Genomic DNA, 27,282 nt, shown 5'->3' with positions numbered 1-27,282 from the left:
GTGGTCCTGACTGCCCCACTCACACTACTACAGTACTAAATTCCTGTAAATTTTGATACATTTTTTTAAGATATCAACATGGGCCAGGTGTAGTTGCGCACGCCTTTAATTCTAGCATTAGGGAGGCAGAGGCAGGAAAATCTCTGATTTGTGGCTAGCTTGGTCTATATAGTGAGTTTCAAGACAGCTAGGACTATATAGAGAGAACGTGTCTCAAAAAAAAAAAATCAGAACAGCAAAAGAATTAGCATAGTTACCATCACATAACCTCTAAAAGGCACTCTTTTCTCTATGAAAAAGTGGTTTCATTTTGTAACTAGGGCACATCATGTGTTAAAAATCATAATAATCGGGGCTGGAGAGATGGCTCAGCAGTTAAGAGCATTTCCTGCTCTTCCAAAGGTCCTGAGTTCAATCGCCCCCCCGCAACCACATGGTGGCTCACAACCATCTGTAATGAGGTCTGGTGCCCTCTTCTGGCCTGCAGGCATACACACAGACAGAATATTGTATACATAATAAATAAATAAATATTTTTAAAAATCATAATAATCAAACTAAAGCACTGTTTAGCGCCAGTGTTTTCTAAGTTCAGTTTGTTTCAGAAACAGCCAGATAGAGCAGCGAAGAAAAGAGCACTGAGTTGCAGCAGGTGGTGAATGCTTGCAAAGGTAAGTGTTGTGAGCTAGCTGGTCTCTAAGTATGAGTTGTGAGCTTCCTTCAGTGGGCTGTAGCTTGAAAACAAAGTGATGCCCACTGGGGACTTGGCCTCCTGGTGCTTGAAATGGCCCGGGCCAAAAATAGAGATACTGGAAGACACCACCTGTGAGGTTGAAAATACCTTAAGTGGGAACAGAGCAGGGGTGTGCTTGGTGTGTGTGGTGTGTGTGGTGTGTGTGTGTGTGTGTGTGTGTGTGTGAGAGAGAGAGAGAGAGAGAGAGAGAGAGAGAGAGAGAGAGCGAGAGCGAGAGAGAGAGAATGAATAAAGAGGAGAAAATAGACCCCTGTATCAGCGGCTCCTCAGAGGGTGTGGGTAGCACCTCTCCTTTGCCAGCATCTTCTCAGCACACGGTTGAGATTCATCCCAGCTATAGAGCTTTGACTCCTGTCAGCCTCAATACTTGGCCTGTAGACCCTGGAACCAGAAATTGGTCATGTATACTCTCTTATTTGTAGATAATAAAATAATGGACTGTTTTTTCTTTTTGTTTGTTTTTTGTAGCTCAATGAAGTTGCAAAATTTGGATTGTAAAGGCCATTCTTTGTATACTGCAGTCTTTTCCTGTCTCACGTTTACTTGGAACTTAGATGCTGCTTTTAGACAAGGAAATCTCCTGGTTCTGCCTGAATTAGTGGAGACATAGTTGGGTGTTTTAGTTTTAGTAGTTTTAGTAGGTGTACTACAGCTGAAATTCTTAGTTCTCTGTAGTTGGTAGTGAGGTGGTCGGTCATCACCATGGGATGTGTAGACATTGTGAGCTATGGTGTGCAGAAGAAGAAGGTTTCGAAGTGCGCAATTTGTTTCTTGGTGACTGAAAAGCTGGTTTCTTATATTGCATTTGATGCCTTTTTCTCAAAGTGTGCCTCTCAAATCTCCTGGTCCTTTCTCCTTTTGGCCAGCAGATGGCACCTCACTGTCTCCACTTCTGCCTACCAGTTTTGCTTTAATTCCATTTCTTCTCTGCCCCCTCCATACACACTTTCCAAATGTTTGTCACCAGGATGATGCTGTTAAAAGTCTCATCGTGACAGGCTGTCTTGTCAAAGGGACAAGAAGGAAGGGAGGAAACAGGTTTTTGTTGCTTCAGGCTTGATCGCAGCTGTCTTGTATTTCTCTACTAACACATCTGCTAGGGAAACATTTTCTGTTGGAAGCATATTCAACATTTCCTTACAACGCTGAGGATGCCAGGCCTCCATTCCCATTTCCACTTCTGCTGTGCAGCATGTGGAGTGCTCCTTTTTGCTACCTTTTGTTCGTGTTGCATTATTATTATTATTATTATTATTATTATTATTATTATTATTATTATTATTACGAAGGCATATTTAAGATCTCTGTAATGGCCGGGTGGTGGTGACACACGCCTTCAACCCCAGCACTCGGAAGCAGAGGCATGTGGATTCTGAGTTCGAGGCCAGCTCCAAAGCCCTGTCTCGAAAAACCAAACCAAACTCTGTAATGTCCAGGTGACTAGATTCCATTTGTTTGTATTTGAATATTTTACAGATGATGCTGAATTTCATTCTTTTCCCCTTCCCATTCTTTCTCATCAGTAAATATTTATTGACTGCTTCCAGGTTGAGTGTTGGCTAGAAAGAAATGTTTGAGACCTTTATTAGGAATCTAGGTCTTACTGAACGTCACTCACTAGCCTGCTCCCCATACAGGGTCAGCCTGCCTTCCTCTCTGAAGTGTAGCCTCTTGTCCTGTCCACAGTTGGGTTGCAGCTCAGTGCCCTCTCCATGGCAATTATCTCGCTCCTACTTCCACTCCATCCCTCTCCAAAAGCATGGTGCCTTACATGCACCTGTAATGCCTGCATCCTGAGAGTGGAGGCTGGAGGATCAGGGCTAAAAGCCATTCTCAGCCTCATAGTGGGTTGGCGATCCAGCGTGGGCTACCCCAGACCCTCTCTCAAAACATAACAACAAAAGGAACACATTGGTTTCATTCTCTGAACATCGCCAGCATTTCTGGACTTTCCGTGCATGCTCTACTGCTCTGCCCTGTCCATGCATATGTTAAAGCTGACAAGGTAGGTGCCTCTCGGTCCCCATGAGAGCCAGCACAGAGTCCTGTATTAAAATGCTTTCCAACATGGCATTGGCTTGGAAGTCAGTCAGACCTGGGTTTGAATCGCAACCCTGCTATTGGCTAAGTGTGTGGTTTTGGCCACACATAGACCTTTCTGAACTTCTGTTTGTATAATCTGGAAAATGGAAACAATAATGACTATTTGAGAGAAACTTTTTAAAGATTTTAAATAAAATTTTCCCCAGCGCATAGTGTATTTTCAGTAAACCATGAAATGCATGTGCACGCATTCACAGACATGCACACACATCCTCACACATGTTCACATGGACACAGCATATTGTGAGGTTATAGTCACTAGAAGAAAATTGAAACTCTGAGTCCTGAGTTTGTGCTACTTCAAGAAGAAATAAGAGCCATTTTGAAAAGTACATTTTCAGAAGCCACAAGCCCCATCATGTTGACATCTGCTGGTCTGCTGTGCCCTCGAGAGACTTTCCACCAGTGTCAGTTCAAGACGGTTTCCCTGCAGCTTTGAGGCCTGTCCTGGAACTGGCTCTCATAGTCCAGGCTGGCCTCGAACTCACAGAGCTCCTCCTGCCTCTGCTTCCTGAGTTTTGGGATGAAAGTTGTGCGCCACCACCGACTAGCCAGTTGCTGAATATTCTTATAAATTAAAAATTTCAGTGTGAAAGGTTTATTATTTCACAGTGTGGGAGGTGGGCCTGTGACCAGGAGTACGTGTGTCCCTGAGGCTAAAGGTACCAGACCCTAGAGCTGTGTCTGTGCTTGGGACCAACAGTGAGGTTTCTCCAGCCTCAGGGTAACTACTTGTACAGGTTCGTATTCCCTCAGCTTTTTTGGTTTGTAGAGACGGTATTTCTGTGTCACAGTCTAGAACTAGCTCTTGTAGACTAGACTTGTCTAGAACTCACAGACCCACTTGCCTCTGCCTCCCCAGTGCTGGGACTAAAGGCATGCACCACCACTGTCCCGCCCTCAGGTATTTTTAATGGGCCTGCTGGGCTTGATTGATAAACCCCGTTGCTGTTTTCTGATCCCTCTCAACAATCCATGCACACCTAAGTGTGACTTAAAATGTTTTAACTTGGGGCTGGAGAGATGGCTCAGAGGTTAAGAGCATTGCCTGCTCTTCCAAAGGTCCTGAGTTCGATTCCCAGCAACCACATGGTGGCTCACAACCATCTCTAATGGGGTCTGGTGCCCACTTCTGGCGTGCAGGCATACACACAGACAGAATATTGTATACATAATAAATAAATAAATAAATGAATGAATGAATAAATAAATATTTAAAAAAAATGTTTTAACTTTCAGAGTACAGAATTATCCTGCAGTGCAGGTATTGTCTTTTGTGGCTGCAGAAGGGGCCCTGGTTGTTGTTTGCAGAGCATGTGTGTCTTGCTTTACTGGCAAATGCTGTGTAAACTTCCCCTTACTGCAACCTCTTTAGTCACTGGAACATAAGAGGCTAGATGGTTTATCCTATGTCCTCAGGAAGTTTAGGTTTAGATGTGAAAACTGAACAGACGAGTTAAATGAAGTTTGAGGTGATGGAGTAGAAGAACTTGAGTTTCATAACAAAAGCATGTTTCTGTTTTATTGATTTTGCTCATCTTTATCTTTACTAAGATGTTTAAGGTTCCATACTTGGTGAGAAGAAGAAGGGTTACTAAAGGCGAAAAGGAATACATCCTGCTTTTGTAATGGTATTTTCAAAGCAGTTGTTGTGTTTCCTAGGCATTCGGATATCCTAGGGACCACTAAGCATTTTCAGTTGGACCGAGGTGAGCTGTGGACATCACCTTCCCCCTGACACAGAGGACAGCTGTGTCTTGGTCAGAGGGTCTTCTGTGTTTGAGCTGAGTATGTTCTCAAACCACAGAAGCCGGATGCTACATTCTCACTTTGCAGTACCTGCCTCTTTCCACAGGGGACCCCCGTGGAGCTATACCCCAAACCAGCTTTTCTTCCATCGGAACAGTTAGATCTACCTGCCCTGGTCCCCAGCAGCTAACATAAAGGCTAAGTGTTTGGGAAACACTGAGGGAATTTTTCAGATATTACAGTTGGTGGTGAACCCTGGTAGCCTGAATCTTCCAGGAGAGTCTACTTCTGAAACAAAGCGATGTTTTATAGTATAGGTTTGGTTTTTTTTTCCTTTGCAGTGTTTACCTGCTGCAAGGCTATAACAGTTAAAGAAGTAAAGAGTGGTTTGTGAAGCAGGGGCTGAACCTAGCCTGCCCCCCCAATACAGAACTGTGAGTTAGATGCTGTTAACTGTGTGATAGCTGTATTCACACCAGCTGGTATTCACACCAGCCCCTGTGTTGAGCAAAGCTGCATACTCTGTTTTAAATGTGTAATATTTTAAAAGCTTTTCTCACAGGTAATTATCTGAAAATAGTAAAAGGTTTTTTATTTTAAATAATATGTGCAAGGTTTTTGCATTTTGGTTCCCAACCCATTCAGTCTAAGGGATAAGGAGTTCTTTTTACAAGCTGTAACCTTGTAACTAAACTGAGGGAGGAGTTGCTGACATCCCTTATCACACCTAGGCACACAGGAAATTCCCATTCTTAGAGTAAATATTTGGCCCTTCTCAGATAGGCTACTATCCCAAAGGTCTTTTACGTGCAATGATTCCTCATAGATGCCCCTGGACCCCGCCTGGTATCACCTGCAAGTCCACATTCACGAATGACTTGGCACACGCAGGCTTCCCTTAAGTTCAGGAGAGTGGGTCGCATACAGGCAAACACAGGTGAGTGGACTGTGTGACACAGGTGTTCTCAGACACTGGGCTAGATCTGGCCATTTAAGCCTGTAATCATAGCAGCTGAAAGGCTGAGCGAGAAGGCTCACCACTGGGCAAGACCAGCTTGGGCTCCATACTGAGTTCCAGGCCAGACTGAGGAACAGAGTGAGAGCCTGTCCTAAAACAGCAAGTCCACAAAGAAGTCTCAGTGGCCTGTTGCGTCCAGTAAGAGTTCCCCTGTATGTGCCAGGCCTTGAGAGCGGCCTCCTGGGTGCTGTGGGGTGGATAACAGCCTGCAGGCTTGGAAAGCCTGTTCATCAATGATTGCAGAGTTTAAACTACAGCTTTCAAATATCGAATACATTTGGACATTTAGAAACCGAGGTGTTAATATCTTGGAAATACTTCATGGGTACCCCCTCACTCCCCTCCTTTATTTTTGATTTATTTTATGTGTGAATGTTTTGTCTGCCTGGATGCCTTTGTGCCAGAAGAGGGCAGCAGATGCCACTAGAGATGGTTGTGAGCCACCACCATGTGCTGGGTGAGAATTTAACACAGGTCCTCTAGAAGAGCAGCCAGTGCTTTTAACTGCTGAGCCATCTCTTCAGCTCTGAGCCAAGTTCTTTTGACTACTACTACAAGCAAGAAGAGTGATTCTTTGTATCTGGAAAATCAGGGACAGTCTCTTGAAAGAGGAGGTAAAGAGGTCTTTGTGGACTCAAAGATTCAGATTGGGGATGAATATTAGAAAAGATGGCGCCCTAAGGCTTGATACCTTTGGAGAGAGTATGATTTCATAGGAAAAGAGTGTATGTTTCACACATACTAACCCAGTTGCTGTCTTTTTTTTTTTTTTTTCGGTTTTTCGAGGCAGGGTTTCTTTGTAGCTTTGGAGCCTGTCCTGGAACTAGCTCTTTTAGACCAGGCTGGCCTTGAACCCACAGAGATCTGCCTGCCTCTGCCTCCTGAGTGCTGGGATTAAAGGTGTGCACCACCACCACCCGGCTCCAGTTGCTGTCTATGTTAAAAACATCAGCTGTGTGTTTTAAAAATCTGTTGTTAGTCAGGTGGTTGTGGTGCACGCCTTTAATCCCAGCACTGGGGAGGCAGAGGCAGGCTGATCTGTAAATTCGAAGCTAGCCTGGCCTACAAGAGCTAGCTCCAGAACAGGCTCCAAAGCTACAGAGAAACCCTGTCTTGGAAAAAAAAAAACCAAAAAATCTATTGTTAATAGCATCCCCTTACCTATTACACATGCCTAAAGTGTCTTTAGAGTTAATCCCCTAATGATTTTTTTTTTTTGTTCAGATTTAGGCCTTTAGAGTGATAACTGTGCCCACGTTGGCTGCCTGTTGATTCTTACGTGCGTCAACAGTGTCCCCTAAACTCAGCCTCTAAGAATTAATAGCCTTCTATTTGTTCATTCATCTGTTTGCCCACGTGAGCAATCCAGAGTGCCTACCTCTGTGTTAGATCCTGGAGAGTTCCAGGCACCAGCCAAGGAACAAGCTAGAACTGGACAGGTGAATCCTGGAAACCACCTGACGTTCTTATCGTCAAGGTGTATTAAAAGGTAACAGCAAAACTCTGGCTGCAATCAGTAACCGCAAGGCCCTTTCAGAAGCTTGTGTGCTGTACTGTTAATAGGATCAAAGCTTTGGCTAGAGTGCCTTCTAACCGGGCAGTGTGAGGGTGAATGGTGGGCGAAGCCCTGGGATCTTTCCAGCCCTCCAAAACATGGCTTTTTAAAGCATTGAGGATGGTATTGTCCTATCTGTACTTCAAGGGAGAGACCATCCGTGATGATACTACACTGAGAAAAACCATGGCACTGGGGAAATTAATTAGATGTATATAACTGGGCTTTTGTTACAATTTGTCCTATTGAGGGGCAGGATAGCAGGGCCCACAGGGCCCTTCTGTTTGCCTCTGCACGAGAGCTGTGTTGATGGTGGCAGTGACCCGTTGTGAAGGATGAGTGAGGGTCAAGTTCTGTCAGCCTATTGAGGAGGGTTTGAATTCTATCAGAGAGAGAGAGAGAGAGAGAGAGAGAGAGAGAGAGAGAGAGAGAGAGAGAGAGAGAGAGAGAGAGAGAGAAAGAGAGAGAGAGAGAGAGAGGAGAGATTTTCCTATGTCTGTGTTTGCCTGCTTCTCCGTAATCCGGATGGATAGAAAGCTAGATCACGTGTGAATGGTCACTTCGGCTCTCCTGCCCCCTGGACTCCAGAGTTGTTTGTTTTGTAAGGCTGTAACATCGGCTTTTAATATGTGACCTTGAAAAAATCCTGATTAAGTAGTTCTGGGCAAAGCTCTAATGCTGGAAAATAGTCAGGCCTCCCACACATACCTGCTCAGCCAAGAATTTGTTTGCCCCAGAAACTGTGGGTGGGCCGAATAGAAGCAAGCACAGGCCGGGGCCCATGTGAACTCTCTGTTCCAGCTGGAGACTGCCCTGCTGTCACCCTTCCTAGGCTCCTGGCTCGCTGCTTTCTCCTTTATTTGTTTTGTTTTTCCCCCCTTTGGGATTGTACTAGGACTCGAACCCAGCGCTGGTGCATAAGTGCATTAATCTCTACGGTACTTCCTATGCTGTTGGTTATTTCTTTCCTCTCTCAATTCCAGACAAATACTTTTACTTTACAAAGCACTTTGTAATATTTTCCAGCACTTTCCCTGTTTGCTTTACCAAGTTTGGCCTCTGTCTCTGGCTGGGTGTTGCTCTGCTGCAAACTTGCGTCACGCCCAGGTGAACTACAGTGTACCGTCAAGGTCTGGTATTGTGCTCCTCAGGCTTCCACGGCAAGGCTGCCTTGAAATGGCTGGGGAATGCTGGTCCTTCAGCCAGCAACAGATGCTTCTTGCCCTTGCCCAGACGCATCCCAGGCCCTGGCCATGGCCAGAGCCTTTCGCCTACTCTCTTTTGGGTCCTGCTTGGGTGTTGCATTCCTGGCTGCCTGTGTCCTGTTGAATCCTTGCATTCAGTTCTCTGCGATGCGCAGGTGTGACCAGGCCTACCCGTGTGGCAGTTTTGGGGACCTGGGTGAGAAGAGGGCTCTGTCTGCTTTGAAGCCCTGGTACAGAACTGAGCTTCCAGGAGTATTAACCACCCCCAGGCTTGGTTCACTAACATCCCTGTCAGTTTTTGTCTTCCCCAGAGGTTATCGGAATGGTAAGTGATACAGGTTTTGTGTGTGTGTGTGTGTGTGTGTGTGTGTGTGTGTGTGTGTGTGAGAGAGAGAGAGAGAGAGAGAGAGAGAGAGAGAGAGAGAGAGAGAGAGAGAGAGACACCACAGACGGAGTGGGGAGTTTGCCCTGTCCTTTGAATCATGGTCGGTCGAGTCTTCCCTGAAGAGGCAGATTTTCCCCTGTGGTGGAGTGAGGAATTGTTGAAGCAGGCATTGTTTCTGGACTGGTTTGCTCAACCATAAGGAAAAATGGGTAGAATGGCACGTGCACTCAGCATGCACACGTCAAACTAGATCCTCTGGACAAACAGTCTTGATGGAGAGCAGCTCCAGACATCCTTTCACATTTGTTGCGCTTCTTACCCTTCTCCATTATACAAGAGTTAGCATCTTTTTCTCTCTTAAAAAAAATGTGCCAAGTTTCAAATCTGACTGCAGATTGATAGGTGAGGAAGCGTCTGCTGATGCTTCTAAAGTTTACAATCTGAAGAAGCTGTTTGAAGAAGTCTTGAGGCTAAGATAAGACCCCTCATTGTTGTCTCCTAACCTGTGCCGTTCTTCTCAGGGAGAAACTACCCAGACTGGAGGGTCATATGAAAATAGCTCCACCCACTGTGAGGAGACTTTGACTTATTGTTAGGCACTACCCAGACACCATCCTGGGTTGGCCACTCTGCTGCCCAGGGCAGCAGTCTGAAGGAGAAAGGGGTACTTAGAGGATCCAGGTCACCTAGAAGGTGAGCACTGACAGCAGGTGGGGCTGCTGGTGTAGACCTGGGAGAGCTACTCTGTGGTGTCAGGTGTGTGGCTTGGAGAGCTTGTAGGGAGGGAGCTGATGTGCGTTGCAGAAATTCTTGTGAATAGTAGTTACTGTTTGGGGCAGTGGTACTGCAGTTCCCAAATTTCTTATTTAATGGATGTTCAAAAGTCCTATATCAAACTGAGAAAAGTCCTAAGTGTTATAAAAGTCTATAGTGTTAGATTCTCAGAGAGAGAGAGAGAGAGAGAGAGAGAGAGAGAGGAGAGAGAGAAGGAAAAAAAGTTTCTGTTTTTGTACTAATTAGTAATGTTGGGGTGGAAGCTTCTCTAAATTGGAATTCTTGAAGGTGGGAAAGGGTTGCAGGCCTGTTCTGGGGTGGACAGCCTGTGTGCTTTAACGAAAGACTTGTTCTAATGTGCAGCACATTTTCTTCAGGCTTCGCAGTAACCACAAGTGATTGTTTCCTTATTTGTAGTATGAAATAATGTATTCTTGATTAAAAAGAAATTAGTAGGATTGTTTCTAAGGAGTCAGCTTTACCAGTAGGTTATAAACACACTGACAATGAGAAGCGGCCCCTCCGAAGCGCATGTCTTTTCTATGCAGAATGAAGTGCATCCAGAGTAATTTCCTCCCAGGACCCACATGTGCTATGCAGTGCACCTGTTAGTTAGGTGACAACTGCAGCATCCTCTCTCTCCGCCTCTCTCTCCCCTCATCCAGTGAGTGCATGCACACATCACTGTGGTCCTCGCTGAGGCTCCACAGAGAGCTAGCTCATGATGCTGGTCTGCCTGCTTGTGTCTCAGAGACAGTGTCAGGCAGGAGTGGATGCAGGCTGGATGTGCTGCGTGTTCTGCGTGTGCTGAGCAGCGTGGAGGGAGGCAGGTGCACCCACTTGAGAGGTTGGCATGGAGCCCAGTGCTCCAGTCTGAAGGCTGCTCTGGACTGAAGAAGCATTCTCGGCATAGTGCCTGTGGCACACACAGTTGTGACGTTGTCTTTGGGGAGGGGTCTGTAGTCTGGTCTTTTTGCCATGCCTGATGCAGGAGATGGAGTGAACAAGGCTGTCTTCAGTAAGGGAAACAACTTACTTTGAAAATAATGACTTATGTTGTGCCCAGGTCCCTCGTGTCCTTGCTCGACTTGGCTTTAAGCTACAGGAGCCTCACAGATTGAGTCTGTTCTCTGCTGTGTGCCCTCGACACTTTACCTGGTTTTTTTTTTTTTTAAGTTACCTGTTAACATTAAGTCACCCAAGGTGTTTATAGTGGCCTTATCTCACAAATTTGCTGAGGATCCTTTTTTTAATATTTTGGAAAACATTATTTTCAGTTAATATTTTCTGCTCACTTTCCCTTCCCCCAACCCCTCACAGAACCTCCCACTACTCCACTCCTCATCCTCACTTTCTCTCTCTCTAAACAAGAAACAAAATTAAGAAACACACTGGGGTGGGTGGCGAAGAAAAAAGCAGAAGCAAAAGGCTAGGAGTGGTGGCGAATGACTTTTAACCCCAGCACTCAGGAGATAGCGGAAGAAGGATATCTTGAGTTTGAAACCAACCTGGTCTACATAGTGAGTTCCAGAATGGCCAGGACTACACAGAGAGACCCTATCTCAAAACCAAATAAAATATACAAGCAAAAGAGCAAGAAGACAAAAAATAAAGAAATAAAAATACCATTGAGTTCATTTTGTGTGAACTATCTTCTGCTGGGCATACGGTCTACCTTGAAGTGTGATTAATAAACCCAGTGAGACTCTATTGAAGAAATTTTTTTCCTATGCATGCTGCTATAGTCTCAAACTATAGAAGTGATTTTTTAATCACTTTAAATGCTTTTTAAGGAAAATTTTTGGAGCGTGTGTGTATAAGCCAGAGGACACTTTCAGGAGCTGGTTCTCTTCTTCCACCATGCAGCTCCCAGGACTTGAAGTCAAGTGGTCAGTCTTGGCAGCAAGCACCTTTACCTGATGATCTTATCAGTGCAGTGTTATCCTTTGAAGCAAACTGAAAAGGAAGTAGATGCTGTGAACTGTCGAAGATGGCCAGGATAATAAGCTGCAGTCGTTCCGAGATGAAAAGTTGAACGTGCCCGTATGTCGTTTGCATATAAGCCTCCTGGATCAGGGTGTGCTCTCACTGGCCCCAGCTGTATACACATTGACACTAAAAGAATTCTGCCATAGGGCAGTATGGCAGCCTCAAGATCACCCGTAGGGATTTGCCCGTCTTGGCACAGTTTGATAGAAGCTGAGTGAACACACCATGTCCATTCTGAGAGCTAAATACTGAGCGTGTCCCTTTCGTCTGTAGCTAAAACTAGGTCAGCTGACGGCATTGGAGTGGAGTGCTGTGGAAATGGAGGGCAGGGATTCTGCTCCTGACAGACGGCAGCCTCCACGGCTGCGGTACTCAAAGCAGCCTGGTAGGTTTTAGGACACTACACTGTGACCTCTTCCCACCCCCATTTATCCACAGATCAGAGAGTAAAAAGGATATTTAATTTTCAAAGAATTTCATTATGTCCATTGTACTGTGCACCACCTTATCATAGTTACCAGAGCCAAAGTCTGTATATAGAAGCATGGCTCCTCCTTGGTGTTGTGCTAGGGGGCTGACCTCCCACTGGCACAGCCACACACTTGAAGCTGGCTTGTAAGGGTTCTTCTGCTTGGTGTTTCTTTGGCTGTGGATCAGTAGATTTTCATGTGGAGAACCATGTTTTAAACACTAATCGCCTGGCATGACCACATAAATATAAGGGCCTTTCTCCTTAGCTAGGGACAAAGCCCTTTATTTTCAGAATAAATAAAAAATACTTGTACATGGTGGTGGCCAGTGTAGGAATACATGCATACTCCGTGTATTTTTGTTTTTCAGTAACTTTATTGTTTGATCTTTTCCACTGTCTGATGATCATGGATTATTTCTGTTCTAGTTTAAAACCCAGTTTCCTGTCATGAAGACAGTAATTTAAACAGAAATGTACCTAGTAAATGGTGTTAGTTAACTACATATCTATATGTCTATCACTAAAATAAAATGCCCAAGATTATAAATTTATAAACAGAATAGGTTTATGTTGTCCTACAGTTTTGGATGTTTAAGTTACGACAGTTGTCCCGTTGCATTAGGCCTGTGGAGGGGGACTGTGGGTGGACCAAAATGGGCACAGAGAGACCCGTGGTGTAAGATCCCACCACCTCCAGGAATGCTAGGCTGGAGACCGAGCCTTGAATGCCCGGATCTTTGGGCTCAGGTGTAAAGCATAGAAGTGGAGATACCCAGATCACTATGACCGATCCAGGGCATCTCATCTGTGTTCAGGAAGAACCCATCTTTTAGATGCCCAGGCACGGCTGTGCTGTCCGTAGCCCTGGCTGCACTAAGGACCAGCCTTGCTCCTCTTCCAGTGTCCCGGGAGCCCAGGAGCTGCTTTCTCCGCTCTGCCCCTGCGCGCGCTCACGTTGTAGGCCACACAGCAGCCTGACCTATCAGAGCCTTCCCAGAAGACCCCTTTCTGTGCTCTGGAATACAAGTCTCTAGACCTGTGCCGGGCTATTGGAATGCACACTGTTCAAAGAATGAATGCAGATGACTCTTTAACCATGTCTAGATGAAGATTTAGAACCAGGTATTGGGGAGGGTGGGGAGATTTTTTCCTAATCCCCTCACAAAAGGGACCTGAAATGTGAATGTGAGGGGAACATCTTTTCAAATCCACACAGCTGTGAACCATTTAAAACCCCAGGCATCCAGTTAGGAGATGACAGTTGTTGACTTGTGAGGTCAGTGGGAGGAGAACACAGTGGTCCAGTGCCCTGGTCTTGTGTACCTCAGGGATGGGAGGAAGGCAGCAGCAAGGCCTTCTCCACACTGCTCTCGGCCTCAGCTGTGCTGACTGCAGCAGACGCAGCCTTTTGCGCGTGTTTCCCAGCATTGTGCCAGCTGAGGACTTCCTTGGCCAAATGTATGTTTTCCTTTTTGTTGATGGTGTTTCTTAGTAACCTCTGCCAGAGGCCTTGCTGCAGAATTGCTTCTCAGTTGTCTTGAACTTTGTGCTCTTTCTCTTTTAATAAGTTCAGGTTTATTTTGGCCACAGAAGCATAGGAAACAGCAACAATAACAACAAAAATTGAGCCATGAATATAGACAGAGCCTGTCTGGTTCCTGGTTCTCTTGGAGGAAGGGACACCACAGGGAGGTCGGCACTTGGTCAGTGAAGCCATGTGGTCTGCCCGGCAGAGCCTTCCCTCTTTGTTGATGGTTCATTGGGTTCTAATAGTTTTATGTCTGTTGGGGGAGTCTGCTTGCTTGTATCTGGCCATCCAGACTCAGAAATCTGTATTAATTGCAATACTGTTTGGCCACTAGTTTAAGCGTATTTCTGGCTAACTTTTACATCTTAAATTGGTCCATTTCTATTAATCTGTGTATCGCCACCTGGTTGTGGCAAGTTCTGGCATGTCTGCCTCTGGCAGCGGATACATGGCTTCTCCCTGACCCCGCCTACTTTCTCCCGGCATTCAGTTTAGTTTCCTGCCTACCTCTATTCTGTTAAGCCATTGGCCAAATGCAGCTTCTTTATTGACTAATGGCAATAAAACATTCACAGCTTACAGAGGGGAGCCCCACATCATATGCCATCATTTCAAGAACAGATCCACTGAGCCCCTATAGTAAGCTGTGCCAATCAAATGAGCGGCTCCACCTCAGGGACCTCGTGGGTTAGTGAGAGAGAAGGTTAAAGAGTCAGAATGTAGAGGGGAGCAGGGCCAGAGCAGGCCGTGTCAGCTGTGGTCCTCATCAGAACATCAGGGTAAAGAGTGAGTGGGGTTGAACCCTGTCTGATTCATGGTTTATGGCATTTCCTCAAGACACATCTTGGGTAAGAGTCTGGGAGGGCATAGAGTTAGAGGCGCATTCTTGTTTGTTCAGGGGAAGGACAGTAGCAGGACGGCCTGGGCTGGCCTGGATTAGAAGGACTCCCATTGATGGTGGCTCCAGCAGGCTCACCAGACAGTTCATTCCGTGGATGGGTCCTCATCTCCGAACTGCCTGGATGCTGGTGTCTAGGGTTCGTGGGCCCGCGGGAGATGACGAGTGCTGGCAGAACAGGAACTATGGGTCAAACTAAGTGGAGCTGCTTTTTTGGCAGTTCTGTTTTTCATTACGAATGAGCACTAGGTATTATGACCCTAAATAGTCTGTTCGGAGCTTCCCTAACATGAGGTTTGCTTTAGTATCCCACCAAAATGAGGGTCTGAGACTTGTGAGAAATCCTGGAGACGGCCTCTCTGCTTCCTGGCTAGTCACAGACTCCCCAGGGTAAATGTCACTTGAGCCTTGCCTAAACAGTAACACCCATTTTTGACAAACACTTTCCCCGTAATATTGTGTTGAATCTCTAGGTAAATCTTAAAACTATATCTGTGGATTGGTCTTATCTCTCTTTAGAGCTGTATTTGCTTCTTAACGTAGAGGGTGAGGTGAGAAGTTGGTCACCTACAAATGATCGTCACGGAGGGTGACGTGGAAAGCATATCAAGGACTGGCAGAATGGTTCTGCCAGGGAAGGTGCTCACCTCCAAGCATGATGACCTGAGTTTAATCCCCAAGACACGCTTGGTTGGTGGAAGGAGAGGACCAACTGCTGCAGGTGTCCTCTGACCTCCGTGGCGCACTGTGGCGCACACGGCCCCCACCTCGGTGCTGTTAAATGTGATTGTATCGAACAGAAAAATCCAGTGTGAGGTGAACCTCAGCTAAACCGAATTATTTTTCTTTGAAGCCACGAGATACTTGTTTCTCAAGTCCTTATTCCTAGTGAACATAGAGATGGTTTCTTATCTTAAATGGGCCTTTTTTTAAAAAAAAAAATATTAAACACAATAAAGTTATCCTGAAATGATGGATTAAGTAAGTTTAGAAAATACCAAATAACAATCGGAAATGTGTGGATGCACCTTTGTTAACACTTGCTAACAATTCTGTCCTCATTTGCAGGGGGAAAATGTCAGCAGCCTGGACCCTTGCAACAATACAATAAACCACCAAACAGGCAAGTGAAATTAGTTGTGTGTATATTTATAAATGCTTAGAATAGTATCTGACAAAGGAACTAGTATGTGTTCGCCCTTTCAGTTATTGTAAGTGTACCTAGGCCCCAAATGAACTAGTTGTTAACATAGAAAATGCCACACAAAGTCACACCTTCTGTTCCAAGGGTGAATGAACAGCCTTGATAAGTTTAGATATGGCCTGAGTGGATCTAAGAACCTTTTATCTTGGCATATCAATTCATTTTTGCCTTTAAGCACTTTATAATATTATAATTCATAATAACTTTGAGTGTCAAATTGGTTTCACTTTTGAAACTAAAGCACTGTTTTGAAATTTGTTGATTCTTTAATAATTTTAAGTAATAGTGATTATTATGGTTATTAAACTTTTGAAGACAGAACCTCGTATAGTGCCAGCCACTCCCAAACTCTTTATGTAGCTTAGGCTGGCCTTAAAGTCCTGATCTTCAAGCTGGGTGGTGGCACACAACTTGAATCCCAGCACTTAAGAGGAAGAGGCAGGTGGATCTTGGTGAGTTCAAGGCCAGCCTGGTCTACAAAAAGAGTTCCAGGATAGGCTCCAAAGCTACACAGAAAACCCCTCTCTTGAAAAACCAAGGAAAAGAAGTCCTGATCCTTTTGCCTCTGCCGCCTAAGTGCTGGGATGACAGGTATACACCACCATGCACAGCCTTAAAATTCCTTTAATAAATAAAAAAGTGTGTGTGTGTGTTGGGGGCAGGGACGTGGATGTCAAAGGATAAGTTCTCTTTTTCTCTGCCATGTGAGTCCCAGGGATTGACCTCAAATCATCAGACTTGGTGGGAAGCACTTTGAGTTGCCTGAGAGTTTATCATTTGGGAAAATGGAGAACAGCTTTGTTTACAGGTGGTGGCCTCGGGACTAGCATTAATGATATATAAAGATGGCAGTAAGAACAGCACCCCATGTTCTGAGGGCAGCAGATAACTTGGATGAGAAATCCCCAATTGTTGAAGTCCAACTTTGTGGTACCAGGAAGGCTTTGGCACTGAGCTAGTGATGATAAAGAGACGTGTTTGTGGATTTAGCAAGCACCTCCCCTTCCTCCTCATTTGCCCTTTGTCTCTTTGGTTCTGCACGTGTATTCGAACTCGTGTCTCCTCACGTGGCAATGCTCTTTATTCTTCTCATTTTCAGCCTTTCTGTCGTCTCGGTTTCTCTCCTTCAATGCATCAGCGGCATCCCTTTACTCAGGGTGAGGGACCGATCTGGTAGACTTCTCTGGATGGCCTTCATGATGCAGCTTCTCCCCCTCCACCATGTGGCTTGGTAAGTTACCTGCCTGCCTTATCTCAAATGCAGTGTCACTTGGTGTTTGCTGTGGCTCCCTGCTTGGGTTTTGGGGTTTTTCTTCCCCTGGGAGGTGCATGGGCGTTACTGTACCACAGGTGCACTGAATATGCCAGTCAGCAACACTCAGACCCATAGGATGAAATACTACTTAGCACTGCATTCATTTATACCTGTCACAATTTTCTAATCTCTGTTTGTCTCTTTACATAGCCCTGCCTATTTTGAAACTCATTATGTAGACCAATCTGACTTCAAACTCACAGAGATCTGCCTGCCTCTGCCTTCCCCAGTGTTGGGATTAAAGGTGTTGACTATCACACCTGGCTCTCTAGTCTGTTTTCTGCTAACACTTACTATTTCTTTTTAATACGGATTCTGACTCCCAGGGTGTTGTCTGGCAGACTTGTGAGACTTTGTGCTGTGTCAGCGGCCCATGGGTCCTTGCCCTTGAGTTTGTGTTCCGTGCACTGCTGCTTCTTTGTCCTTAAATCCCCTGCAAACTTGGCATAATTTAATTTTAAAAATTATTTAATATGTATGGGTGTTTGCCTGAACACGTGTGTGTGTGTATGTATGTATGTATACACTGTGTGTGTACCATGTCCTCAGAGGCCAAAGAGCATCAGATGCTCTGAAACTAGAGTTACAAACGAGGCTAAGGATGCTGGGAACCCAACCCAGGTCTTCACTGCTTATTTCTTTGCCACGAACTTTAACCTTTTTGTAACTGACCTCTCTTTTTTCTACTTGCCATCCTCTACTCTGCTGTCTTTCTGTTTGAGCTTTGACACTGCTTTCCTGACCAGTAACAATCATATTTGCCATCCTTCCATGCTGCTAGATCTCACTGTTAAACAGAAGAGGTAAGCCAGTCAGGAAAGTGCTTATCCTATAAAGCTGAGGACCTGAATTTGGATCCGGCCTCCATGGAAAAAGCCAGGTGTGGCAGCATGTATCTGCAATCACTTAATCGCTAGCACTGCGGGGTGGAGACAGGAGAATCCCTGGCACCCACTGCCAGCTAATCTAACCAAATCAGTTGAGCACTAAAGGGATTCTGTTCCACAAACAACTAAAATGACCACAAGTGATACAAGGACACCTGAGAGTTGACCTTTAGCCTCTGCCTGCACGTGCACATACGTACGAACTCATTTGTCTCCACACAAAGATCTTGCTATTAAATTTTAAGAAAACAACTACTTCTGCACTAATTCTCATTTTATATTGAGATGTACAGTTTCTCAGAAACACAACTGTTGGGGTTCTCTGATCTCAAAATCCCCCTATCTTCACTCCCCAGCCTCCCATGAGTGGTCAGGTCTGGGGTTCACGTGGTTGTAGAGTAATAGTGGGGTCTTCCTTAACTGGCCCTCTTCTGGGTTGTTGTCAAACACTCCAGAGAGACACCTGCTGGCCAAAATGTAGTATTGCGTGGTGTTCTCCTCTGGAATTTGTCATAGGGACCTTAAGCTTTCTTATGTGGATATGTTTTATACTGGAATGTACTGAAGTTTTCTTGCATAAGCCCCTCATACATACTTGCCATTTGTAGCTCATATCTGATGAACTAAGAAGTATTCACATCTTAGAATTTGGTTCAAGGAGTAGAGATGTAATAAGGACAGGATTTCATGATAAAAATCCTAGTCCTGAGCTTCCTGCACGGATAGTGTGGTGTAGTGATGAGACGAGCAGGCCATTCTGTAGAAGGAGCTGCGTGCGGGCAGGCCTGCTTTTCATCCTGCCCGCCTCCCGCATAGCTATATTAGTCCCGGAAATAACAACACACAAATTGTATTCTTTTAAACACTGCCTGGCCTATTAGCTCTAGCCTCTTACTGGCTAACTCTCACATCTTGATTAAGCCATTTCTATTAATGTGTGTAGCACCACGAGGTGGTGGCTTACCGGGAAAGATTCAGCATGTCTGACCTGGTGGCTGGATCCATGGCGTCTGTCTCAGAGAGGAGAGGCATGGCATCTGACTAACTTCCCTTCTTCCCAGCCTTCTGTTCTGTCTACTCCACCTATCTAAATCCTGCCCTATCAAAAAGCCACGGCAGTTTCTTTATTAACCAATGAGAGTCCTCCATCAGTGTGGCTGCAAAATACCATGCACTCATTATTTCTCAGACTTGGGTCTTTTAAAGGATTGTGAAAGGGGTAACTTGTTTCCTCCAGACAAATTAGAGCTTCCCTTTTTGGATGGCTTATTTTTCTTACATGAGAGGTGCATTTGGTCCTGTTTACAAGCCTTGAGTGGAAGAGTAGAGCCAGAGACCAGGGAGCTGGCTCAGTGATTAAGAGGACACACGTTTGCTTCCTAACACCCATATGCTCACAACCACCCCTGACTTCAGTTCAGGAGATCTGATGCCCTCCTCTCACCTCCTTAGGCGTGAGATGTGCACGTGATGCACATATATACATGCGGGCAAAGTACTCATACATAGGAAAAAAACCAAAAATCAAAACAAGTTTTTAGAAAAAGAAATCCAGGCTACTGACACTTCACTTCAGAGATCCAATCAGGGCATCATGGTGGTTCTGTGCAGTGCTTATCTGGGGAAGGTGTCACTGAATGCAGAGGCAGGCTGGCTTCAAAAGACATAACAAAATGCACAATTGCGTGCTTCGAAGGCTATACTATGTCCAGAACAGATTTTAAGGACTCTCATGTACAAAATGGTCTTTTAATTTAAATAAAGCAGTAGTAGCCCATCTCCCTTTGGTAGATACTTGAAAGCTGATAGGTAACTAACTGTTAAGAGCCTTTGACTGGAATACTTCTCTTGTTGCTCAGACATAAGATTTTTCACCTGTTTGCTAACTTGTCCTTGTTTAGGTTTCTACTCCTAGGTGAAGGGCAGTTGGTTAGGAAACCATTAGAATGTGTGTGTTAGTCCCTGTAGCCAGCAACTTCGAGCAAGCAAGACGTGGAGCTCAGTGTGGGTCTACCTGCCAAGCATCCTCATGCTGTCTCTGTCCCTCTTTTTTTTTTTTTTTTTTTTTTTTTTTCAGTAGGCAAGCTCAGCGTCACAGGCTTCAGAGAGTGACAGAACTGGGCAAACAGAGCTGTCGACTTAAGGGAATAAATCTAGCAGCATCTGGGAACATAAAGTAATGTGCTTGGGTTTTGTAACCTCAAATATGAAGAATGTTTATTTTAAAATATGTTTTCCATCTTTCTGGCTATTGTCCTGTGGAACTGTTCCTTTTGTCAAGGCACCTGGATTGATCTGAAGATAGAGGAAAGCCTGTGTCAGGCAGTCAGGCTTAAGTGAGACTAGAAGGGGGCTAAACAAGAGGAGGTGAAATAGTGTGTTTGAAGCAGTGTGTTGAGAAGGCTGGTTTTGAACCAGGGGCTGAAGTCCTAAGCGTCTCTGTTCAGGTAGTGTGCATATTAACTGTGTTCAGCAAATAGCCAGTGTTCCTGCCAGGCCCAGGTGAGATGCTGCCAAAGCTGCAGCCGGAAGTTGTTGCATTTGTGTCTCCTGTAGTTTGGAGTTTTGATCTGCTTTGCCTTTTCTGGATTTATATGACAGAGAAAATAATGTTAGGCTAGGGAGATAGCTCAGTCACTGGTGCCACTATGCATGCATGAATACCCCAGTTCATATCTTGGCAACCATGTGAAGCTAGCTTTAAGTACATGTCTGTAACCCTAGCACTGAGTGTTGAAGAACAGAGACAGGAGGATTCCTGAGGCTCTTGGGCCAGCCACTATGTCCAGTTCATGAACTCCTGGTTAAATGAGAGCCCTGCACCCAAGATAGGTGTCCAAGTGACTGAGAAAGGCATCTGATGTCAACCTCTAGCTTCCCCATGAGTGTGCACACACATACGCACAAAACAGTAACTAATTTTTAAAGGTAGTAATGGTGTTACATTTGGGAGTCCCACGTACTAAGCATCCGTTGAAAACACAAGGCTAGGCTCTACTGCCATTCAGTTTAATGCTCTCAAGATCGGGAAGCCCAGGTGAAATATACTTTCCTACCCTTGCTGAGAATGATGTGACAGCCAGAGCCTCATTGGAATCTCAGACTAATTGGGTCCAAGTAATATTGAAGCAGAGGAAGAGACCTGGTCAGTCATCCTCATCAAGTTAGACCATGGAACCCAGTATATGGACAAGTTCAAAAGAACTGCCATATACGATATGGGCTGCCCCTGCTTGCTTCAGCATTGCCAGGGCATAAATTCCATTTTTCAATTTCAAATATTGAAGCAGTGTTTGCAGTTTTAAGGAGCTTTCCCTTTAACATTAGGGGGTATAATAGAATAATACAATGATCCAAGCTCTCTGCAGTTGGGTGCACTTTAATAATTTTGGTGTTACAAGTTCTAAAGTGGATACTTGAAAATTGTACACCACGTTTAATCATCAGATAAAGTAATATAATTAGGAGTACCTTCCCCAGATGAAGTGCTTGTATGCAGCAAGGTGTCACTGTATCAGCACTTGAGGTGTTGCTGTGTCAGGGATTAGGAAGATGAGATGGACATGCAAGCACTGGGTCATTGTGTGTGCGCGTGCGTGTGTACGAACATGCACAATGTTCCGTTGTAGCTGCTTTTTACACCAACAGATAACTGTGGAAGGGCTGCAGTTTCTCATCTTTTTGCTATTGTGATTTTGGGGTTTTTTTTTGTGTGTATTTGTTTTGTTTTGTTTTGTTATAGTAACCATCCTGAAAGGTGGGAAGCAGTAGCCTACTGTGGTTTGCTCTGCCTCCTAGTGCTGGGACTGAAGGGGTGCTCTACTTCACACAGCTCGCACGTGCTTTCGATTTGCATTTTCTTGCAAACCAGCAATGTTGAGAATCTTTGTATGCATCATGGTCATATTTGTATGTCATTGTTGGAGAAATGCCAACGTTAGAGATGAGACTGTTCTGCCTCTGGCCCCCATGTGTGCTCTGTGTGACTGTCAGATAGGTGGCTTACCCAGGCCCAGCGGTCTCCTCCAGCCCCGCCTCCTGTGCCCTGCTGAGCTTCTTCACTTGCTCTGATCCCATTTGTCTCATTTCGCTTTTATTCCTTGTGCTTCTGTCCCATTCAAGAAATTTCCTGCCTAGACGCAATGACAAAGACCTAGCTTCCCCTGTATTTTCTCCAAATGACTTCATGCATTCCGGGTTTAAATTTAAGTCTTTAGTTCTTTTTTTGTACATTTTTTAATTTTAAAAATTACTTGTATGTATTTATGTGTATGAGTGTGCACTTTTAAATACACATGGGCAGTACAGTACATGTGTGGAGGTCAGAGGATGGCTCACAGGGGTAGGTGCTCTCTGGTCCTGGAAATAGAGCTCAGATTATCAGTCTTGACAGCAGGTGCCTTTCCCCTTGAGCCACCTCACCAACTCTTGGAACACATTATTTTGTAGGGTGTTAAGATAAATCCAGTTTTACTATTTTTCATCTTCTTGATACTGTATATTGAAGGAGCCTGTTCTTTCTTATGTGTGGGTGTCCTTGTTGAGATCAATTGGCTCTATGCATAGGTTTATTTTCCCACTGGATTCGTCTGTTCTACTGACATTACCATACTGCTTTAATCACTGTAGCTTCATGGTGTATTTAGAAGTCAAGACCTATTGTTCCTTCCTTATTCTTCTTTGAGTCTTTTTTGGACTGTTGGCGATTCTTTATTGTTCTTAAGAATTTGAGGATACATTTTGCTAAACATTGTTACCCGAATTTATTTTGCAGTGTTACAACATTATTTATTTTGTGAGTGTCCACTCATATCCCAGTTCACTGGTTTTTCCACTGTGCCAGCTTGAGGGCAGGAAGGACAGAGGCCCACCCTTATCCTCCAACAATGAAGGCTTTGTGAGCTACTTTCAAACCTGGAACAACTTCCTCCTTTAACAAAAGCTCCTCCCTTAAATGTTCCCTGTCCTCCTAGCTCTGTACTCTTCCTTAACTTCAAAACAACTGCCCTCATTTCTGTATTCTAGGGAGGCCTCAACGAGCTCCTTAAAACAAGCAAAACCTGCGGCTACAGAGTTGATAGCCATGCTGTTTTTCCTGGCATAAATGCAGGGATTTTGCGATGGAGTTTTTTGTTTTTGTTTTGTACTGAGACAGAGTCTTATGGGGACCTCAGGCTAGCCTGGAATTCACTATGTAGCCAAGGGTGACTATAAACCTTTGATCCTCCTGCCCCCACATCCCAATAAGTGGATTACAGGCTTGTGGCACCACTCATAGTTTTATTTACTGGGGATTGAACCTTGGCAAGTGTTCTAACAGCTGAGCTATGTCCCCAGCTCCTGGTGCAGTTTTAAATGTGTTAATAAATTATGTTTGCAGAAGAAACCATTTTTTGTATTTAATTCTCCTGTGCTTATAAACAATCTCGTGTCCAGTTTAAAAAAAGAAGAAGCGTCCTTGCCATGTTCAGGGTTCTCCCCTCTCCTGCAGGCTGTCTTAAGAAGAATGCTCCCACTTGGCTCAGGAAGCAGGCAGGGTAAGGGGACGGGAAGGATGAGCAGCAGCGCCAGAAAAGTCATTGTGTGCTATTGCCCTTGTAGCAAGTGCCGACTGCTCCGTGCAGACATCACTGCTCTCCCAAGAGTATCTTTCTCAGAAGCAGATTGACTATATTAGTACACAACTGAATCATCTTATTTTTTGAAACCACAGTGTGCGTTCCAGACAATGTCAAATGTGCTGGTGTCAGACACACTGAGTACTTTATAGAAATGAACAGCTCGGTCTGTTCATTAAGAGAAACAGCCTTAAGATACCTAAACATCATTTTAATGATGGACTGTAAAGTCCTCTTTCCTGCCTCTTCTGTGAATTAAGTCTTGTGTAAACAGTACTATTCAAGGAAGATTTTACTTTAATGGTGCATCTGAACTGTATGTTCTAAAGTGAGAATTGACTTTTAATTTTTAAGTCACCTAGAGACTATATGGAAAAATGAAAAGGAAGCATCACACAACATAGTCACTGCAGTGAAGCCCCAGGTTTTATTCAAGTGTTTCAATACATTTAAAAATACCCTAAGATGCTGGGCGGTGGTGGCGCACGCTTTTTATCCCAGCACTCGAGAGGCAGAGGCAAAGGCAGAGGCAGGTGGATCTCTGTGAGTTCGAGGCCAGGCTAGTTAGTTCCAGGACAGGCTCCAAAGCCACAGAGAAATCCTGTCTCAAAAAACCAAAACAAACAAACAAACAAAAAACCCTAACTATTCTGAAATTTAAACCTCCATGTCACAATGTGTAAACCATCTCCACATATATTAATTTTGATAACTTTGCTTATTTTTCCCCAGAAGGTACTTGCATGGTAGAAACCTGCAGTTACAGTTACAAGTCAGATGAGTATTGCCTTCATTTGTTAGTTGCACTGACTACTTCAGCGCACACGTTGGAAGAAGGGCTGTATCATAGCTGTTTACTCAGCATTTGTGCTAGGTTCTTTCACTGGGAGAAGCAGCTTAAAGAAAAAAGGAATTACGTTGTCTCACAGTTGAAGGGGACACAGTCCTCAAATCTGCAAGAGCTAGTGCACATGCAGGGTGGGTCCACCCTTCACAGCAACCCCCTTCCTCCAGCTAGGCCCCACCTTTTAAAGGTCCCATAGTTTGTCAGAACAGTGCTATCAAGTATTCATTAAGAATTTAACATAGGAGCCTGTAGGGTGACATTTCACATCCAAATTATAACCTTAAAAAGTAAGGTTCCTACTAGAGTCTGAGTCCTAGGACTCACGCCGCCAACAACAGTGTTGATTCTTACTGTTTGTATAGACTCTGTTATAAAAGTAACCTGAAAGGAAGCCAGGAGGTTCGATGGGTAAATGCTGTGCCTCATGTTTAATGTTTTCCTGAATGCTGGCTGTATACGCATCACACTGTGGTAGACCTCCAGTTCTCTCAGAGCCTGTTAGAAGCTGCTGAGGCCCCTAGTGAGGCACTGCTGGGGCTCCACACTACAACCGACCCCTTCGCTTGTAGGTTTTTGTTGTTGTTGTTTGTTTTGTTTTTTGTTTGCTTTTTTTTTTTTCGAGACAGGGTCTCTCTGTAGTTTGGAGCCTGCCCTGGAACTAAGCTTTTGTAGACCAGGCAAACCTTGAACTCACAGAGATCCATCTGCTCTGCCTCCCCAGTGCTGGGATTAAAGGCGTGCACTGCCACCACTGCCAGGCTTCTGTTGTGATTTAAATAAGAATTTATTGGAGAAATGTAAATCAGCTTGTTGCATTTCAGTGGGGGTTTTGTTGTTCTTGTTTTGTTTTTCTGCAGCACAGAGTAAGACGTATGTTGTGTTGCTCTTTTAGGGAGCTTGGTGGTGTGCCCTGGGGCACTAAACATGAGGAAGTGAGGCTAGACTTGGGGGGCAGTTCATGTTTCCTGTCTCTCAGTGTCTTCACGGTTGTGTTCCTGATGCCCTGCAACAAAGATGGCTTGAGATGCCAAACTCCATGTCTCATACTACATTGCAGGCAACTGACTTAATGTTTGTGGTGTTTATCTGTAAAACAAATATTTTCAGTGTCTAATTCATGGGTCTGCTGAGAGGATCAAGGGAGTTAATGGTGTATACAATGTATAAAACATGCTGTGGCACATGATAAACAGTGTTTGATAGCTGCGATTACTATAATTAATCCTGCTTAACAATTAACAATTAATCCTTTGTAATGGATTAGAAGTAGGTTTTTATTGTTGGGGTTTTTGTTTTATTTTTGTTTTTTTAAGCTTCATTCTTTCTTACCCCCCCCCCCCCCGGGAGAATAGATACAGGGTGATTGAATAATGACTTATAAGATACCTTTAGGACCAGTGTTTAGCATAGTACAAACACGTCTTGGTTTATGGATTAGTTCCCATGATAAGAAGGATGGCATAGTTCCAATTCAAATTAAATCTACATGTGATCCACCCACTTTATTCCTAATGATTCCTACTAAGCATGATTTCCTATTGGACCAGTTTCTTTCCCAGAAAGGATTGTTTTTTGGTATTTTTTGGATCAGTTTCTTTCCCAGAAAGGATCTTTTTTTTGGTTTTTCAAGACAGTGTTTTTCTGTGTAGCCCTGGCTGTCCTGGAACCCACTCTGTAAACCAGGCTGGTCTTGTTGAACTCACAGAGATCCACCTGCGTCTGCCTCCCAAGTGCTAGAATTAAAGGTATATGCCAATACCGCTTGGAAAAGTACATGCCACACACATCTAGTTACATAATTTTGATTAACTCTTGCATTTTTCTAAAAGTACTGCTTACAGCACAAATGGGTTGCTGCATGGTTTGAAAAACCCTAGGTTAGATCACAGAATAGTGTCACAGAGACCCAAAGGAGCAGGCTTGAGGTAAACTAAAGTTGTCTTATTCTCCCAAGCTCCCCTGCTGGCAGAACTGGAAACCTGCCGCTCAATACTCACACACTTTTATTTTTATTTTACTTTTATTATATAAAACAATTTTTAAATTTTTGTTCATATTCTTCCTTCCCCCCAAGATCTCCTCTTTCTCCCTACTTACCCAACTTTAAAGTCTTCCTTAAAAAACAAAAATCTGATACAAACCCCACTCCCCAAACACCCAGAAAACAAAATAGACCACCACCTAAAAAGAAGAGAGGAAAGGAAAACAACCCAACAAATTATAAACAAATGAAAATACACAGAAAAGTTGAGTTCATTAAATGTTGGTCAACTAATTGCATACTTTAAATGTCATTAGTTAATTTTGTTATGCCAAAGTTCATGTGCTCAATTTTTAAAAGACCTATTATATTGTATTATATTACATTATATATTATATAATATATATAATATTTATATTATATTAATAATATTACTCTAGTTCAGTTTGCTTTTGGCAGATGTGTAGTGTTGAAATGGATAAGTGGTAAGATTAGGTCCATTGATCATTTTCATAAGTAATTTAAGATTAGCAATGCTAATAGCTACAGTATTTTCAGATTAAAATCCCTAACTCCCTCTTCTAAAGAGTCTTTTTTGGAGGACAAGACCTGAAGACAAGCTGCTTTCCTGGCCTGCTCGAGGCTTTGGCCTGTGCCTGTTGAGCCAGCCCCATGCCTGTGGGAATTTCACTGCCGTTCGTTCTCGGACACCACAAGGCTGACCACACTGCATGACACCATTCTGAACCCTGTCCTTTTTCTCGCCATCTGAGTCACCAGCCAGACCAGATAGCTACTTCTCTGCAATATTGACACCAGCTTCTTACCAAGCTTACCACACAGAAGCGTTCCCAGATTGCTTTGCACACATCCTGGCCACTCAGCAGACCTAACCTGCATTTGGTCAGTCTTGCAGCAGTCTGGTTCTCCTGGTACAGGGTATGTATCCAACACAACACCTTTCTGCTGAACTGGGAGGAATTTGGTCATTGTTCCCCTC

At 44.3% G+C, this 27,282-nt stretch overlaps 1 protein-coding gene across 3 annotated transcripts in view; it reads left to right on the top strand.

The window, feature by feature from the left end:
- Nucleotides 1–27,282, top strand: part of LOC119807963 — a 132,928-nt gene that overhangs the window by 65,508 nt on the left and 40,138 nt on the right. For 2 of the 3 annotated variants that reach the window (XR_005284377.1, XR_005284378.1), the window contains one exon: nt 15,499–15,553. Coding sequence is in view for 1 of the 3 variants with exons in the window: in XM_038320223.1 (XP_038176151.1) it covers nt 8,367–8,709; nt 15,499–15,553; nt 16,734–16,865 (530 nt within the window). In the remaining 2 variants the exon portion in view is untranslated. Of the gene's footprint in view, nt 1–8,082; nt 8,710–15,498; nt 15,554–16,733; nt 16,866–27,282 lie in introns of those variants that run through there. The other variant, XM_038320223.1, reaches the window with a different exon arrangement.

Source organism: Arvicola amphibius, chromosome 2 (assembly GCF_903992535.2).
Source record: "Arvicola amphibius chromosome 2, mArvAmp1.2, whole genome shotgun sequence".
Taxonomy (NCBI): Eukaryota; Metazoa; Chordata; class Mammalia; order Rodentia; family Cricetidae; genus Arvicola; species Arvicola amphibius.
This window is presented reverse-complemented; position numbering and strand designations above follow the sequence as displayed.